The sequence below is a fragment of the Moschus berezovskii genome, chromosome 8 (assembly GCF_049115385.1).
Source record: "Moschus berezovskii isolate FMDL1 chromosome 8, NW_MosBer_1.0, whole genome shotgun sequence".
NCBI classification, from domain to species: domain Eukaryota; kingdom Metazoa; phylum Chordata; class Mammalia; order Artiodactyla; family Moschidae; genus Moschus; species Moschus berezovskii.
This window is the reverse complement of record NC_142467.1, coordinates 77764446-77779609: the sequence shown is the minus strand read 5'-3', so window position 1 is coordinate 77779609 and position 15164 is coordinate 77764446. Positions and strand designations below refer to the sequence as shown.

The 15164-nt window shown below is 34.9% G+C and overlaps 1 protein-coding gene across 2 annotated transcripts in view; it reads left to right on the top strand.

Moving 5' to 3' along the window:
- The window catches only part of DTWD2 (DTW motif tRNA-uridine aminocarboxypropyltransferase 2), an 87492-nt gene extending 77250 nt beyond the window's left edge, over positions 1–10242 (top strand). Inside the window, exon 5 of one of the 2 annotated variants that reach the window (XM_088838785.1) lies at positions 6958–10242. In XM_088838785.1, coding sequence (XP_088694911.1) covers positions 6958–7128 — 171 coding nt within the window. In that variant the 3' untranslated portion in view covers positions 7129–10242. The remainder of the gene's footprint in view (positions 1–6957) is intronic. The other variant, XM_055429955.2, reaches the window with a different exon arrangement.
- Positions 10243–15164: the final 4922 nt, after the last annotated feature.

Here is a 15164-nt window from a genome sequence, read left to right as displayed (position 1 = left end):
AAGAAACTTTACACTTAAGACAAGAAAAAAAATACTGAATATTTTTTACTGAAATATTCTGAAAATATACTGAAAATACTGAAAAAATACAAAATAAAACTGAATTGTTAGATTTTTTTTTAATTAGTGAAAATTTTTCATAAATTCAGCTCAAGAAGAAAAGTCAGAGGATAATGAGCATAACTAAATAAAGTTTTGTAACTCCCTCTTCTCACACATACACACACACACACAGAGAAAATACTCTCTTCTGCCTTTTTCCTCTCTCTCTCATACATCATGGTTTCTATTATAAAAGTATGCCTTAGCCATGAAGGAAATTCCAATAATGGATAAAAGCTCAGGTCAGAATTACTGGATTAGTTACTGAAAAAGAAAAAAGAATGATCTGCAGGCCGAGGAGAGTTAAAGAAGAAGCATTGAATTGCCCTTTTCCTTTCCCCTACCCTAAGCCATGTCCTGTGTCAGGATTGGAGACTTTCTTCTTTTGGAAGAAGTAGGCTATCGTGAATAGACTATTTTGTGTGAATCTGTGTGAGTAGAGTTAATTTGGGGTCTTGACAATTTCTCTTCCTCTCCTTTGAGGAAAAAAATTCATGAGGGATCCTAAATCCTCTCTCCGGTTGACCAGGGAGTATTCTCAGATTTTTTCCCTCTCCCTTAACTTTATCACCTACACCAATGTACCTTGCATCAGCAAAAACACTTAATATTCCCCTATCCTTATCTGTCAGCTTTGTTTATTAACCATCATCTCTATCTATTCTTGAGAAGAAAATAACACTATACTTAGATATCTTAAAGGAGAGATGAAAGTCAAGACTGTTGTTTAAGCCTGCTTTTTGTAGTCTCTGTATTTTCTTTTTTGTTGATGTAAAACCCTAGGATCAGCCAACATCAGACATCACTTCAGTCACTCAGTCGTGTCCTACTCTTTGTGACCCCATGACCCACAGCACGCCAGGCCTCCCTGTCCATCACCAGCTCCCGGAGTTCACCCAAACGCATGTACATTGAGTCAGTGATGCCATCCAACCATCTCATCCTCTGTCGTCCCCTTCTCCTCCTGCCCTCTATCTTTCCCAGTATCAGGGTTATTTCAAATGAGTCAGCTCTTTGCAATCAGGTGGCCAAAGTATTGGAGTTTCAGCTTCAACATCCGTACTTCCAACGAACACCCAGGACTGATCTCCTTTAGGATGGACTGGTTGGATCTCCCTACAGTCCAAGAGACTCTCAAGAGTCTTCTCCAACACCACAGTTCAAAAGCATCAATTCTTCGGCAATCAGCTTTCTTCACAGTCCAACTCTCATTTCCATACATGACTACTGGAAAAACCTTGACTAGTAGTAGTCTAGTCTTGACTAGATGGACCTTTGTTGACAAGGTAATGTCTCTGCTTTTTAACATGCTGTCTAGGTTGGTCATAACTTTCCTTCCAAGGAGTAAGTATCTTTTAATTTCATTGCTGCAATCACCATCTGCAGTGATTTTTGAGCCCAGAAAAATAGTCAGCCACTGTTTCCACTGTTTCCGCATCTCTTTGCCATGAAGTGATGGAACCAGATGCCATGATCTTTGTTTTCTGAATGTTGAGCTTCAAGCCAACCTTTTCACTCTCCTCAAGAGGCTTTTTAGTTCCTCTTCACTTTCTGCTATAGGGGTGGTGTCATCTGCGTATCTGAGGTTATTGATATTTTTCCTGGCAATCTTGATTCCAGCTTGTGCTTCTTCCAGCCCAGCATTCCTCATGATGTACTCTGCATATAAGTTAAATAAGCAGGGTGACAATATACAGCCTTGACATACTCTTTTTCCTATTTGGAACCAGTCTGTTGTTTCATGTCCAGTTCTAACTGTTGCTTCTTGACCTGCATACAGATTTCTCAGGAGGCAGGTAAGGTGGTCTGGTATTCTCATCTCTTTAAGAAGCCCCACCTCACAGAATGGGTCAAGCTGAACATAAGGTCCTAGAGCAATAGTGAGGTCATTAAGTTCTCATTCTTTTTGCTTTGATCACTTGGGGTAGTGGTGGTGACCAGGAGTAGAAAAAGGATGTTTGATAGTCAACTATGTTATTTGGGAGGTTCTGATAAGATGAATAGCAGGAACATGAGCAGAAAAAAAGCATAATGAGACATTCCAAGTTGCTTATTATTGCATCTGGCTGATAGCTTTCTTAGTGGGAGAACTCCAAGTCAGCCTGTTTAAATCTAGCTGCAGTAAAAAAAAAAAAAAAAAAAGTGGTGCATTCTTCTGAGAAACACAACTAACATCTGCTCGGAAATAGTTGTTTTCTTTCTTTCCTGGGAAGGAAAGCTATAACATGCCTTTTCCCCCCAATAATCTTTTATTAGATATAGCCTAATACAACCTTAAGATGATGAGGGGAGAAAAATTACTATTTTTCAGCTGGCTTCATTCTGTGGAAGTGGGGCTTCTCAAAATAAAGCACTTGGCATAGAATGGCCTTCTTAGTCTGTTGACTCATTCTTTTCCTTTATTCTTGAGCAGTTTCAAACACTGGGAAATAGCATGATACGAGTTTTGAAGCAAGTTTGAATTAGAACTTTGTCACTTGTCATCATCAGTTTTTACCAGAAGGCAATTCATGTAATCTCTTTGTGGCTGCTTTCTTATATGTAATATACAAGAAATAATTACATAATATTGTTGCTGCTGCTAAGTCACTTCAGTCGTGTCTGACTCTGTGCGACCCCATAGACGGAAGCCCACCTGGCTCCCCCGACCCTGGGATTCTCCAGGCAAGAACACCGGAGTGGGTTGCCATTTTCTTCTCCAATGTGTGAAAGTGAAGTCGCTCAGTCGTGTCCGACCCTTAGCGACCCCACAGACTGCAGCCTACCAGGCTGCTCCATCCATGGGATTTTCTAGGCAAGAGTACTGGAGTGGCTTGCCATTACCTTCTCTGAACATAATATTGTTATGAGAAGCATAACACAGGGATACTTTATGTTAAATGCCTGACACCAGACTCTTCAAGAAGATTTCATTGTTTTGCCTTTCCCTGCCTCTCATGTTCTTGTCTGTAGACTGATAGAACAATTGAACTGAAAGTTGGTGACTTTCATTCTGCTATTGTAATATGTACCAGGGTTTTTCATACCTTGGAAGCCTTATGAACTTTTATAACTAGATGGGGCAAGGCTTTGTGCTGTAGCTGAAATGCCTTAGTTCTACTCCATCATCAGAAGTTGGTAATAATGGTCTTTTGAAACTGTCACTTTGCATCTATAGACAAGGGATTTACAGAACCCTGATTTTCCCCCAAATAAACTTTTAGAAATTAGCTAATTTTGTAACTAGAGGATTTTCTTTGTTCTTCTGAACAAGTAAACCTCTCATATAGCTTCACATTGCATCAGATATAATCTTATGAACGTATAGAGAAAAATAATCTTTTATATCAAGTTGTATGCTAAGCACTTCAAATGTATCATTATAGCCCACCATAATTATAACCGTGTAAGATGGACTTTTGAGAAACCTATATGCAGGTCAGGAAGCAACAGTAAGAACTGGACATGAAACAGACTGGTTCCAAATAGGAAAAGGAGTACGTCGAGGTTGTATATTGTCACCCTGCTTATTTAACTTATATGCAGAGTACATCATGAGGAACACTGGGCTGGAAGAAGCACAAGCTGGAACCAAGATTACCGGGAGAATTATCAATAACCTCAGATATGCAGATAATACCACCCTTATGGCAGAAAGTGAAGAGGAACTCAAAAGCCTCTTGAAAGTGAAGGAGGAGAGTGAAAAAGTTGGCTTGAAGCTCAACATTCAGAAAACAAAGATCATGGCATCTGGTCCCATCACTTCATGGGAAATAGATGGGGAAACAGTGGAAACAGTGTCAGACTATTTTTTTCGGCTCCAAAATCACTACAGATGCTGATTGCAGCCATGAAATTGAAAGACGCTTACTCCTTGGAAGGAAAGTTATGACCAACCTAGATAGCATATTAAAAAGCAGAGACATTACTTTGCCAACCAAGGGCCGTCTAGTCAAGGCTATGGTTTCTCCAGTGGTCATGTATGGATGTGAGAGTTGGACTGTGGAGAAAGCTGATCACTGGAGAATTGATGCTTTTGAACTGTGGTGCTGGAGAAGACTCTTGAGAGTCCCTTGGACTGCAAGGAGATCCAACCAGTCCATTTTAAAGGAGATCAGTCCTGGGTGTTCACTGGAAGGACTGATGTTGAAGCTGAAACTCCAGTACTTTGGCCACCTGATGCGAAGAGCTGACTCATTTGAAAAGACCCTGATGCTGGGTGGGATTGGGGAGAGGAGGAGAAGGGGATGACAGAATGAGATGGCTGGATGGCATCACTGACTCGATGGACATGAGTTTGAGTGGACTCTGGGAGTTGGTGATGGACAGGGAGGCCTGGCGTGCTGTGATTCATGGGGTCGCGGAGAGTCGGACATGACTGAGCGACTGAACTGAACTGAACTGAACTGAAGATGGACTTTACATCTTACACATTCCTCACTTTACAGATTAAGGAAAGTGAGGCAAATAGAGATTACCTAATTTATCTGCAAACACATAGCTGGTGATTGCATCAGTACTTAAAACTCCAGAATCAGAATGGCATAACACACTGTCTGTACAGTGGGGTTGCCAGTGGGACCTCTACTAATAATACTTAGGGATACAGGCTGATGGATACATCATCTAGACACATCATTCTACTTTTATAAAGGAAGGAGTGAGAGGATGTGGGGAATCATTAACCACTTTTAAAGCTTCTATCCAGAGATGATGCACACTATTCATGCTCATATTTTGTTAACCATGTCAAGTTATATGGCCGTACCTACCTTCAGCGGGAACTAGAAAAATGCAGTCTGATCATGTATCCTGAAAGAGGACTGGTATATTTATAAGCAGCCCTAGTGACTATCACAAATCTGTCTATCTCCAAAATTCGTTCTCTTAATTGCTTCAGAGAATTGGTAGAATCTTATCTTTGGGAAGTAAAAGTTCGAAGCCGTTACAGGAGTTATAGGAATATTATAGGAGCGTTACTCTTCTATTATGAAGAATCTAATAAATGTCATAGCATAGCGATAGAAATTTCAGTTGTCTTAGTCTGCATATGGTCCTGGATGTGTGTCTCTGATGTGATGTTTCAGGATTCAGTCACTTCCTATGTTGACCCTGAAAGTAATATATAGTCATTTCTGTATTTCTTCTCTTGTTTGAATAATTGAAAATACTAAAATTATAAGAACATACCAGAGACTTTCTACAGCAATATCAGAGCTTTTTCCAATATGTTTGTCTTTTTCTTATTGGTATCAGTTGGGAGTTTCATTTGGTTGCATGTAACAGAGCCTTTACTGCAGTGGTTGAGCTATATATGGGCTTATTTTTCTCCTGTGAATAAGAAATGCTGAAGTGAGTAGTCCAGGGCTGGGGATGCAGCTGAAAAGGACATCAGAGACCCAGATTTCTTCGTTTTCTGTTCATCGTTGTATGTTTTTGGCTTTAATCTTAATTTTTATTGCCCTGTAGTCACATAATGGTTATCTCACATCTAACAATCATGTTCCAGATATGAAGAAAAGGCAAAAGCCTGCTATTCCTGCTAAGTCTGTCCTAATCCAAAGCCTTCCACTTATCTTGTTGGATAAACTGTCACTAGTTAGTGTAGTATTGCTAGTTGGACACATTGCCACCTTGAATAAAGTTTTGGATTTTTTTGAAATAAGGAAAGAATGGATGTGGAAAAGCAACTAACAGTGAGTGCCACATATTTGTAAGAATTCATTGTAAATTAAAACTTAAAAGCCCTTTGCTACCACTTATGTTGTACATGGGAGGGAATACATTTTTACTTAGACATGGTGAAATTTTTGTAGTTAAATCTAAAGATAGATTTAAAAAGATCTGTTTATCTTTTTATTTTTTCAAAACAACCTGCACAGTCAGGTTTGTTATTTCAAAGTGTTAGATCAGGTATCTCAGGCCCAAGGAAAGAATCTGACTCAAATATGTTTAAAATGCTGGCTTAATCTTTTTATTTAAACTTTTGAATTTGAATAACTTCAAGGACATTATGCTCCAGTTGTTTTACAACCTTCACTATTCTTGTGTTATCTTATGGGTTTATCTAGGTCAATGTTTGTGTTTTATGTCTGACTCTATAGGTATTTGAGTTTAGACAGCTATGTATACAGTTACAGTTATTTCACATGCACCCAAACCTGAATATCTAACTGGTATGTGGGCCTTGGGTGGGCTTCCCCTGTGGCTCAGCGGGAAAGAATCCACCTGCAATGCAGGAGACACAGAAATGCAGGTTTGATCCCTGGGTCGGGAAGATCCCCTGGAGGAGGATATGGCAACCCATTCCAGTATACTTCCCTGCAGAATCCCGTGGACAGAGGAGCCTGGAAGGCTGCAGTCCATGGGGTCGCAAAGAGTTGGACACGACTGAAGCAACTGAGCATGCACGTAGGCCATGGAGTGGTGTGAGAGAATTAGTAAACTTAGCCATTGCTGCCATCATCTGATTGTTATCAAGTAGCCGGAAGCTTATGTTAGTCTGTGATTGAAACTGAATTAGCTAGTTTGTACTGAAATGTCTCTTTTAGTCTGCTTGTTACAAATCAGTTATTATAATGGCAGCAATTTTTGTACTGTTTGAATATATTAAAGTATAAAACTAAGTTTAGACTTTATCACCTGTTTAGAAAATTAGTATTTGTATCTTCTTACTGAAATTCCTTAGTGGTATGTAAGGTATGAATTTATATGAATTATTCATTTAGAAATTATCATATATTTATTAGAGTATCTATTGCTTTTCATAGTTAACAGCTGATAATAAAAATATAATAATTTCTGTTTCCAGAGAAAAAATTCATGACTTGTCACACTTGCGTATGTTTCCTTTTTTTTTTTTTTTTGTCTTAACAGACTTTGCTTCGCCCTCTTCAGGCTTTATGCTCTTTCCAACTTCAGCATGGTGCTCAAATTCGCCTCAGCAAGGAACATCTTCTGAAAAATGGATTATATCCTAAGCCAATGCCAAAGAACAAACGCAAACTCAGGAAAATGGAACTATTAATGAACAGCATTAAAATTTAGTACAATTATTCTTATGGTGCTAATTATGATATCTGCAGCTGACAATACCAGGTTAACTTTTTTATACATTTTAAGCCTGTGGGTTTTTGTCTAAAGGATAAGAGTTACATACTAGACTTACCTAGAAGAAGAAAATAATCCAAAAAGCCATAAAAAAAAATTTCACTTACTCAATGAAAAGCAAGATTTATTTCATACTATATTGTTTTAAAAATGTACCTCTAATTTTTTTTTTTTTTCAAATCAGTAATTTGAAATGTTATTAGTTGTTGAGCTGGGTTAGAAGTTCTTATTTATAAAATGGAATGAAAGGAAAATTGTTTGCCTGATTGGTTCAGTATTGTTTCTGTGGGTGTTTATAGATAATTACGTAGAGACCTATAATAGAGGATACCTATATCAAGTTACAGTCTTGTACATGAGCTTTATAGCTTGAAATAAGTAGCAAAAGAAAATGATAATCAAGTAATTTAGGTTGAAATTTTATTTCGTAAATAAGTATTTAGGAACTAAACTTGAATTCAGCTAATGTGATATAAGTGTGCTATTAATTGCCCTAATTTTAAAAATTAAAGTATAATTAGAAAAAGTATATTTGACATATAACATTATGTTATTATATATATAGTAATATATATTATTATTGGTATTTATATACAATAATGATTTGGTATTTATATACATTGCAGAATGATCACTACAGTAAGTCTGGTTAACATCTGTCACCATACATAGTTATAACAAATTTTTTTCTTGTGATGAGAAGTTTTAAGATTTACTCCATTAAGCAACTTTAAACTATGCAGTATAGTATTACTAAGTATAGTCACCATGCTATGTATTATATCCCCATGACTTAAAAATGGACCTTTTTGACCTTCTTCATTCATTTCATTCCACCCTCACTTCCACTTCTGCCTCGGGAAAACACCAGTCATGTTCTATTTATCTTAGAGCTTGTCTTTATATAAGCGTCCCCACTTCCCCAGATTACACATATAAGTGATATCATTTCTTTTTCTTAACTTCACTTTGCATAATGCCCAGAAGTCTATCCATGTTGTTAGAGATGGCAAGATTTCATAATTTTTTATGGCTAAATACTATTCCTTTATAGATCTACACATATACACATATATATATGTATACATACATGTATATATACACACACATACAAACACACCCACATGCACACACGTGTGTGCATCACATTTTCTTCATCCACTGATGGATGCTTAGATTTTTTTCCTTATCTCGGCTATTGTAAATAATGCTATAATGATCATGGAGGTGCATATATCTTTTCAAGTTAGTGTTTTCTTCAGATAAATACCCAGAAGTGGAGTCTCTGGGTCATATGGTAATTCTATTTTCAATTTTTGAGGAGCCTCCATGCTGTTTTCCATAGTGGCTGTATCAATTTATATTCCCACCAACAGTACACAAGGTTTCCCTTTTCTCTCCATCCTTACTAGCATTTATTATTTATTGTCTTTTTGTTGATATGGCCATTCTCACAGGTGTGAGGTGGTAGCTCTTTGTGGTTTTTATTCGCATTTCCCTAATTGTTAGTGATGTTGAGCTTCTTCTCATGTACCTGTAAATCTATATGTCTTCTTTGAAAAAATGTCTGTTCAGATCATATGCCCATTTTTAAATTGGATTTTTTAATATTTAATTTTATTAATTGTTTATATATTTTAGGTATTAATCCATTATTAGATATGTGACTAGCAGATATTTTTCCCTGTTTAAGTAGGATGCTTTTTCATTTTGTTGATGATTTCCTTTGCTGTGTAAAAGTTATTCAGTTTAATGTAGTCCTGCTTGTTTATTTTTTTCTTTTATTGCCTGCCTTTGCTTTTGGTGTCAGATTTAAAAAAATCATTGCCAAAAACCTAAAACCTATGTCATAGAGCTTATTGGTTTTCTTCTAGGAGTTTTATGATTTCTGGTCTTACATTTTAGGTCATAATACATTTTGATCTTTGTGTATAGTGTGAGATAGTGGTTCAGTTTCCTTTCTGTTGCATGTTACTGTATGTGGCTGTTTAGTTTTCCCAACAGCATTTATTTAAGAAAATTTCCATCCTTTATGGTAGACGAATTGACCATATAAGTATGGATTTATTTCTGGGTTCTCTATTTTGTTTCATTTGTTTTGTGCCTGTATCATGCTTTTTTTTTTATTACTATAGCTTTATAATATATTTTGAAATCAGGGATCATGATACCTCTAGCTTTCTTTTATTTTTTTTTTGGTAATTAATTTATTTTTTATTGGAGGCAAATTATTTTACAATATTATATTGGTTGGTTTTGCCATACATTGACATGAATTCACCCCGGGTTTACATAAGTTCCCCCTCCTGAACCCCCCTCCCACCTCCCTCCTCTCTTTATCCTCCCTCTGGGTCATCCCCACACGCCAGCTCCGAGCATCCTATAACATGCATCGACCCTGAACTAGTGATTTGTTTCACATATGACAGCATACGTGTTTCAGTGCCATTCTCCCAAATCATCCCACCCTCACCCTCTCCCACAGAGTCCCAAAGACTGTTCTATACATCTGTGTCTCTTTTGCTGTCTCGTATACAGGGTTATCATTTGCATCTTTCTAAATTCCATATATATGCGTTAGTATACTGTATTGGTGTTTTTCTTTCTGGCTTACTTCACTCTGTATAATAGGCTCCAGTTTCATCCACCTCATTAGAACTGATTCAAATCTATTCTTTTTAATGGCTGAATAATACTCCATTGTGTATATGTACCAAAGCTTTCTTATCCATTCGTCTGCAGATGGACATCTAGGTTGCTTGCATTCCTATACACTAATAATGAGAAAATAGAGAAATTAAGGAAACTGTTCCATTCACTGTTGCAATGAAAAGAATTAAATACTTATGAATATATCTACCTAAGGAAACAAAAGACTTGTACGTAGAAAACTATAAAACACTAGTGAAAGTAATCAAAGAAGACACTAATAGATGGAGAAATATACCATGTTCATGGATTGGAAGAATAAATATTGTAAAAATGAGTATACTACCCAAAGTAATTTATACATTCAATGCAATCCCTATCAAGCTACCAACGATATTTTTCACAGAACTAGAACAAATAATCTCACAATTTGAATGGAAATACAAAAAACCTCGAATAGCCAAAGCAGTCTTGAGAAAGAAGAATGGAACTGGGGGAATTAACCTGTCGGACTTCAGGCTCTACTACAAAGCCACAGTCATCAAGACAGTATGGTACTGGCATAAAGACAGAAATATAGATCAATGGAACAAAATAGAAAGCCCAGAGATAAATCCACGCACCTATGGACACCTTATCTTTGACAAAGGAGGCAAGAATATAAAATGGAGAAAAGACAGTCTCTTTAACAAGTGGTGCTGGGAAAACTGGTCAGCCACTTGTAAATGAATGAAACTAGAACACTTCCTAACACCATACACAAAAGTAAACTCAAAATGGATTAGAGAGCTAAATGTAAGACCAGAAACTATAAAACTCCTAGAGGAGAACGTAGGCAAAACACTCTCCGACATAAATCAAAGCAGGATCCTCCATGACCCACCTCCCAGAATACTGGAAATAAAAGCAAAAATAAACAAATGGGACCTAATTAAAATCAAAAGCTTCTGCGCAGCAAAGGAAACTATAAGTAAGGTGAAAAGACAGCCTTCAGAATGGGAGAAAATAATAGCAAATGAAGCAACTGATAAAGGATTAATCTCCAAAATATACAAGCAGCTCCTGCAGCTCAATTCCAGAAAAATAAATGACCCAATCAAAAAATGGGCCAAAGAACTAAACAGACATTTCTCCAAAGAAGACATAAACATGGCTAACAAACACATGAAAAAATGCTCAACATCCCTCATAATCAGAGAGATGCAAATCAAAACCACAATGAGATACCATTTCACAGCAGTCAGAATGGCTGCTATCCAAAAGTCTACATGCGATAAATGCTGGAGAGGATGTGGAGAGAAGGGAACCCTCTTACACTGTTGGTGGCAAACTAGTACAGCCACTATGGAGAACAGTGTGGAGATTCCTCAAAAAACTGGAAATAGAACTGCCATATGATCAAGCAATCGCACTCCTGGGCATACACACCGAGGAAACCAGAATTGAAAGAGACACATGTACTCCAATGTTCATTGCAGCACTGTTTATAATAGCCAGGACATATAAGCAACGTGGATGTCCATCTGCAGATGAATGGATAAGAAAGCTTTGGTACATATACACAATGGAGTAGCTTTGTTTTCTTTCTCAAGATTGCTTTGACTATTTAGAGTCTTTTTTGGTTTCATACACATTTTAGGATTATTTGTTCTATTTCCGTAAAAATGCCACTGGAAGTTTGATAGATGAAGCTCGGAATATGTAGATTGTCTTGGACAGAGCCCTAATTTTTAACCAGGTGTGTGTAATTTTGAAATAGCAAACATTTTCATTTTTATGCAATCTGGAAAATTTTAGATTTCTCAGTATTCACTGAACATATTTGTTGACTGTGATACCCTACTGATATTGAAGTGTAGAATATAAGACTACTATAATTTTGAGAACAAATTTAAATATTTTTAGTGGGCAAAAGCTTTCAATTTGAGAAAATAAATTTTCCTGTCCGCTTGGGAAAATATGGGGATTTTTGTATAGAATAAGAGATGTATATGTAGTGTATATGTATTTCTAACTCACTTTTACTCCAGTTATGTACACATTTAGGCAAGAAGAGGAAACTCTGGTTTTTTTCTTTACTACTTTTAGAGTTTCCTGTATATAGTTTGGAGTTGTAAAGAAAAACTAAACATTAGATTTAAGAGTAAGTTTTATATGCGCACACACACATATTTAATTTTTCTAGCATACAGAGCTTTTTTAAGTCACTTGTTATCATTAAGCAGTTTTAAATACATTTTAAAAACTATCATTATTAATATTTTTAGTTACTAAAATTTTTCAAAATGTGTAGTATTATGTGAGGATTTAACAATCTGACTTAAAATTTGTTACTTTTTTTGTTATATTAGTTGACTTTTAACTTCAGATGCTTTGTATTTGGTTGAGTTGCCTGGACTAGTTCCAGATTTTGTGTATTTGTAGCTGATAGAAGACTTTACATGTAAACTCTACACTTTGATATAGGGTAGATTATTTTGTGAATTGTTATTTAAGCCATGTAGTTAACTCAGAGAGTATTCGTTTATATAAAGGTGAGTGTGTGTTTCATCAGCCTTTTTGTGGTGGGTTAAAAAATCGCTGTGTATTTTGAGAATTTTATGTACATAAAGTGTTGAGGAGTACAGTATACAAAACAAGTCACAGTGCTTAGCAGCTTTCTGTAGCTTAGGTTATAAAATTTATTATATGGAACATGAGAGTTTTATTAAGAACAATTATTTCCCCCCACTTTAAGACTCAAAACCAACTTTCCTTAGTTGTAACCGTTACAATCTTAGGGTCTTTTTCTTAAAATTTTGGAAGGAGGAAGCTCTTCACCACCACCGTTGTTAGTGAATTATGTAGAAGAGCACTTCCATATGGCTTTCTTCATCACATAACCCCATTTAATGCCCTAAATTGGCTGTTTAAAAATGTGATCCTGTTAATAGAGAATCCTTTCCATTGAATGATGTTGAATTTCGGAAGGTAAATTGTTGATCATGGATACAACTTCATTGGTGTAGAAGTAAATATTATTGATTCTGAAAGTAAACCATTAGTTTTGACTTAGTAAACTTAAGTTTTATATAACTGGATTTTTACTATGTAGAGTTATTCCTTAATATGAGTTTTTAATAGATAAATTTTCATAGATAATTAGATGTTTTTATAGATTTGTAATACTGTGCTTTTTTTCTTTAGTAATAATGTGTTTTAGATGTATGAAACTTTGAATCTAATTGTTTATAGCATAGAATAAACCATTGCCTCTTAATTCCTGTAGCAGTTTTAGTAGATTATAATAGATTAAAATTTGTGCAGGAAATCAGTGCTCCCTGACTTCCTCTATGCTGATGACTTGACTCCTTTAGTTTATTAAAAAAGCATATTAGAGAAACAAATAATTGTTTATTAGTCTTTAATAATTGTTCACTTGAACTGACAACATAAGAATTATTTTTTAAATAAATTTTATAATTGAAGGGATTAAAAACACTGAAATAGATATTCTTTGAATAAGAGATTATAATTTACTGTTACTTAAGAATATACTGAGGAATTCAGACATTTTTAAAAGTACATCTGCCTCAGGTTTATTTTCATCACAGATGAATTCTTCATTAATTTTGTATGCTAAAAGTATTTATCCATTTCTGTCTCCAGATATGCTATTTGCAAGGTGAAAAATCTCTTAATACATTTTTTGCATATATTTAATTTTATGGGAAACATAATTGATATGAAAAAGGCTATAACTTACAATGTGAAAAATATCAGATTTTATAAATATAATTGCATAATTTTAAAGCTTTATTTAATAATTTTATTTCTAAAATTGCGTCTTAATATAATCAGTGAAGAAGCAGTTAAAAATATACATGAAAAACAGTGATTTTGAATCTAAAATGTAAGCTTGCCTTTTCATGTCTCTGGATTATCTGTAATTATAGAAATGAAACCAGTATTTTAACATACTTTAATAGTATTGTTTAGTAACTCTTAGAACTCTTGCAAATTCAAATTCTGTGGGGCAGACAATGACAGATACTTTCACCCATGATGGGTAGTCTTTTATAAAAGAAAAATATCCATTTAGTGAGTAAAGTAAAAATAAAAATGAGTAGAAACAGTATCTTTCAGGCAAAATATATTAACAAATTTAATTTATTTAATTTATAAAGGGTTCATTCAGTAAGTTAAAGTGGGAAAAATGGATTATGATGTTACTTCTTGATTTTTTTAATTTGTGCTAATTGATTTCATTACTTTTCAGAGTATTGGTCTTCATTTTTGCTTAATGTTTATTAATGTTTATTCTTACAGAGTATAATAATAGTTTTTATTTAGAACTAAACATTTGTAATATCTAATATTCAGTAGATTAAAGAATAAAATTAGTTTCCATTTTAAAAGAAATCATTAAATGACTAATGACTTAATGCTTCTACTAATTTTTGTTGATAAGTTATTAGAATTATTTTAAAAATTAAAATTATTATTTTTTATTTTTATGGTGATTATCAATAGCATTATTATTAAAATATCTTGACTGATTAATTTGAAATATTAATGTATGAATCATTCCTAGTTTTTTGCATCACAGAACAAAATGTTAGGCACTATATCTCTCCATGCATCTACCATTATTTTGGATGATTGAACGTGATGCTTTCGTAGTGAAATAGGCTTTAGTATTTATAAAAATTCAAGGTCAGTATATAGTAAAAGTGTCTTAAGGTCTGTCTTTTATGTCTGTTAGTAGATAGATCTTAGTTAGTATACTTAGTGTTTCTCAGTAATCAGTCCAATAAGCCATTTATTTAGTAAATATTTTTATGTAGCACTTAGTATGTATCAGGCACTATTTTAAGTGCTAAAGAATATAGTGATGTTGAAGACAGAATCCTTGTGTCCAAGAAGCTGAAGTTTGGTGGTTGGAAACAGATGTAATAAAATAATTTCAGGTATTGATAGCTGTTGCAGAAGAGAGTCTAGTAGTAGAGTCTGAGAGTTCAGCCAGAGCAGTTGGTAAAGGCCTTGTTGGATGAGGTGACTTTTCCGTTTTTTTGCTAAATGATGAGAAGGATATAGCATATAAATAATCATAAGAAATTTTTCAGGGAAGTAATAATTCAGAGGGATCAAAGGACAGGAATCTTTTTTTAGAGATATGCGATATTAAGGATAGCTGTCTGGTAGATTGGTAGACTTGCTGAAGAAAAAAAATGACAGATTTTTGAATCTGATTATATTTTTTTCAGTGAAGAAAGTGGTAAAGTTATTAACCAAGTATGAAGAAGGATATTAAGATGTGTTTATCAAGAGAGAGAATTAGGTAT